This window comes from Anarrhichthys ocellatus, unplaced genomic scaffold (assembly GCF_004355925.1).
Source record: "Anarrhichthys ocellatus isolate YVR2014 unplaced genomic scaffold, GSC_Weel_1.0 scaffold403, whole genome shotgun sequence".
NCBI lineage: Eukaryota > Metazoa > Chordata > Actinopteri > Perciformes > Anarhichadidae > Anarrhichthys > Anarrhichthys ocellatus.
Window position 1 is genome coordinate 27214 of NW_022280377.1, and position 4022 is coordinate 31235.

General features: G+C 46.6%; 1 protein-coding gene across 1 annotated transcript in view; it reads right to left on the reverse strand.

The window, feature by feature from the left end:
* Positions 1–6: 6 nt before the first annotated feature.
* LOC116401373 (chromodomain-helicase-DNA-binding protein 7-like) overlaps positions 7–4022 on the reverse strand; it is an 18003-nt gene continuing 13987 nt past the window's right edge. The window contains exons 2-4 of the mRNA XM_031879732.1: positions 1302–1446; positions 492–614; positions 7–167 (exon numbers count right to left, since the gene is read on the reverse strand). Of these exons, the coding sequence (XP_031735592.1) occupies positions 93–167; positions 492–614; positions 1302–1446 (343 nt within the window). The 3' untranslated portion in view covers positions 7–92. The remainder of the gene's footprint in view (positions 168–491; positions 615–1301; positions 1447–4022) is intronic.

Consider the following 4022-nt stretch of genomic DNA (forward strand, 5'->3'; position numbering starts at 1 on the left):
TGTTTGTGTGTGTAATCTGCTCAGGCCAGCTGTGGAGCGGCTAATCAGATGACGTATACCGTGACTCGGCCCGTGTGTCCATGTCTGTTGAATCATCTCACCTGTTTCTTAGTGATGCGTTTGCCCATGATCTTCTCCACGACGGGCCCCTCTGTCTCAGCAAAGTCCTGCAAACACACACTGCTGTTATAACACCTAAAGCGACTGACTTAAACTGCCCTTCAAAAAAAAAAAATTTTTTGGAAGAAGGTGCCAAACAGGAAACTATTCATTCAGTCTCCAAAGCGATCTACATTATTTCCACTGATGTCCTAATGTAACCAGTGACAGTTTGGTGACTGATACCTTGGTATTAGGGGGAAAATCTGATGGTTTAAAATGTGTAGCTTCTTTCTGTGAGATTACTTTATGTCAGACGCTGGCCACACACTCTTTAAATAGCGGTGTGACGGACCGTAGTAGATCCGACCCTTCGAGTCTTGCAGCTGTACCTGTTGTTGAGACGGGGACTTGGGTGCCGGCGAGTCGTCACCGCTGTCGTCGTCCTCCGAGATCCTGAACTCCAGATCCTCCGTGTACCTCTTCCTCTTCACCTGGCGGCTGGAGCGACGCTTCTGTTGGACAGAGGGAGAGGACATCGGCTGTAAATTTGTCACCTTTTGCAGAAATCCCAGCAGCAGCTTGATGACTCATTACCAATCCCCCCTTTCAGTTGGTTCATTCAAAATGTCCACTGGTCGTAAAGCAGAGAGAGATGAGTAAAAGACACTCAACACAACACATCAGAGTGCATACTGTGTGACACTGGAGCAGAGCTGGAGACAGGAATCCACAGGAAACACACTCATTGTCATTATTCTCTTCCATATGGTCCGGCATGTTTAGATCCATGTTTATATCAAAACGTTGCCAAATAATACGGATGTGTGAGCAGGCTGCTGCTGAGGTTCATATCTGAATGAGGGGCGCTAATAGCCAGCTGCTACTCTGTTTACATGGCCCACATAATTACATTCACACATAAAAAATTGATCCGAGGGGTTTGAGGAGGGATACGGTGGAGTCCTGCTTTGTTCCTCCAAAATTCAAATTGTATTTCAAATAGTGCACTGAAAATAAATAAATGTATGCAGCAGCTGAGAAGTTGCTGATAGTGCACGGTGTGAACTTTGTCAACACGGCTGGTTTACAACACAAACTGAGGCTGAGGGATGCCAAAGAGAAAAAATAAGGTTTTGTGGCCTTCTGCTGTTCTCGCTAGGCTTCCTGAAGAAACTATTGTTTCTATTTTAGATGCCTACCTGTACACCGTCATCGTCGTCGTCCTCAGGGGGCGAGGGGGGTGGAGACTTCACCTCCACGTCGTCGCTGACTGATGGCTCTCGCTTCCTCTTGGAATCCTTCTTAGCAGCGCTAGACCCACCCTCAGACTCCACCTTCTTACTGCTGTGGAGAGAGAGGAAGAAGGAAATAAAACAACTTTATATCCACTGAAGAAGAGACAAGTGGGTAAAATAAAACAACAGAAGACCAGTCCTCAAAGTGTTTCCTCCTTTACAGTTTACACACGACGAGGTAATCGTGTGTGTATGTGTGTGCGCCTGTCTGTCCCAGGGCAGTCGCCATGTTTGATTTACCCATTTAGAAATCATTAGTGTGCCTCAGGCTCTGGCACACAGGGGGTTAATGTGATGAAAGACCGTGAGGAGGCAGAGGGAGCAAGATGGGGAGATACAGGCACAGAGAGGAAGGGGGGGGGCAGAGAGAGTGAGACAGGGGGGGGGGGGAAGGCAGGCAGGCAGGCAGGCAGACAGACAGGGGAGAGAGAGGCCCCAGAAAGAGGAGGGGTTGAAAGGCCCTCAAGCTTCCTCTAATCTCTGGCATGGAGAGCAAGAGGAGCTGGCTCTATCTAACACACACACACACACACACACACACAGAGCAGAGAAAGGAGAGGACACTCGGCACCCCTCTTCTGTCTCTCACACAGAACTCGGTTACTTCACTGCCACGACTACTAACAGATTATTATATTATGAAGGCAGTTTACAAAATACTGATGTTTTAATACCAACATACAGTTGTATACTCAAGTCAAATATATGGTTTAAGTGACTATTTAGGAAACTAAAGCAGGATATGCTTGTGATTGACAAGTTGCTACCATGGCATCATTTTTTTCGTTTTTTCACGAGCCAAAATTAACAACACCAATTATCACAGTAAACGTGAATTACCGATGCAGATTTCTAAGCATGCTAGCACTAGCGGTTCTGGTAACTTAGCATTTGCTATGCTAATGGTACCTGGCCCCGCCCGGGTTTCATGCCTCAACAGCAAACAAGATGCTGACGGACAAAATGCTAAACGCGAGGCTTCGTAACCATAGACCACAAACCAATGGGTGACGTCAAGGTGTCTACGTTTACTTATTTTATACAGTCTATGGCAGAGGTAGCCAACACGGTGCCCGCGGGCACCTGGTCGCCCACAGGGACCATGCGAGTCGCCCGCAACGCATGCTCTAAAAATAGCACTAGGTCCCCATGGAGCTCCGTCCATGAACGCCAAAAACGCTTGCATTCATGTCGATTTTAAAAGGAAGAGGCCGCCGCACCGCACTAGGTTTTCAGGTTCCGAATGGCGGGCGCTTCCCGTTGGCACCGGACGCACCGCCCCCGCCGCGATCGCACACCATCGTCAGGTCCGTCAGTCCTCGGAACAAGCCGCGGGGCAACAACTCGTAGGTGGCGGGGGTAGAGGCGAGGCAACGCAGTACGATCGAAAAGGCTTAGACTAGAGGTTTGAACGCAGGCGCCCAAAGACGCTCGCGTGCCTAAGAGGGTTGGATCCCCCCCCCCCTCGGCTATAGACGAGACTTTTTACTAGTTTCTTCGTGGAGAAAAAGGTACCCAAAAAAAAGCTGGTGACTACAGACTACAGGCCGGCATGCAGGCTTCATTGCGCAATGCAAAGTTGACCCAGATTTCCCAAAATGTGGTGATTAGTACTAATGTAATAGGATTCATTTAAACATGTGAAAGAGTTGATTTTTTTTTTATCTTACATAACTGATAATTTGTATAAACATGGGACAGAGTTCATGATTTGTTCAAAAATGTTACGAAGGTAGTCGTTAGTACAAACGAGTCATGATGTGAAGATATGACAGTGCATGATTTCCTAAAATTTTTAGAAGTGTTAATTTTTTACAAAAATATAACGGGTGCGATTTTGAACAAAATACACAATCATTGTTAATAATTATTGTGAGGAATAATTAACATGTGATCAAACAGTCTCTTCACATATATTATTATTGTTAAAAGGTGATCTGTGCAACTTTGTTATTCGTGAAGTTTGTATCAAACAAGTAGCCCTTCGTACTACTCAATACCCTTGAAGTAGCTCTCAGTTTCAAAAAGGTTGGTGACCCCTGGTCTATGGTGTCGCACTTTTCCACAGCCGGAACTAAACCAAAGCTAGCATAACCTTTGGTTACTTATGAGAGTTACTTGTGGAATTAATGTTTGATTGGCTACAGCTGTAATCTGCCACCTTGATGTTTGTTGCTTCAACAGGCCAAAAAGACTACCGGCTAAAAAATGAATGAATGTATTGTAGAAGGGATAAAGCCCTGTTAGCATTGGAGCCTCGTGTTTCTTTGCAGAACTGGAGCAGGCCATCCCAACCACACTTTTCTTAAATGACCAACATACAGTTATACATTTATGCCATAAAGGACACATTAACCTCCTCTACTAACTCACTATGAAAGACAATGTACAGAGCGCAAACAGCTGTGTCTTTCGTAGTTTGAGTGTTGCCCTTTGCAGTACTGTAAGCCTGGCTATATCTCTCTCTCTCTCCCTCCTCCTGGGGCCCTTCTCCTTTCATCCTCACGCCAAAAGCAATCACCATCTCCCTGGTAACGGCTGGTCATGTGACCTGCACCTGTTCCTCTGGCTGGTCGCCACACGCTGGAGCCATCTGGCCACACGCACGCACACGCACACCCCCCC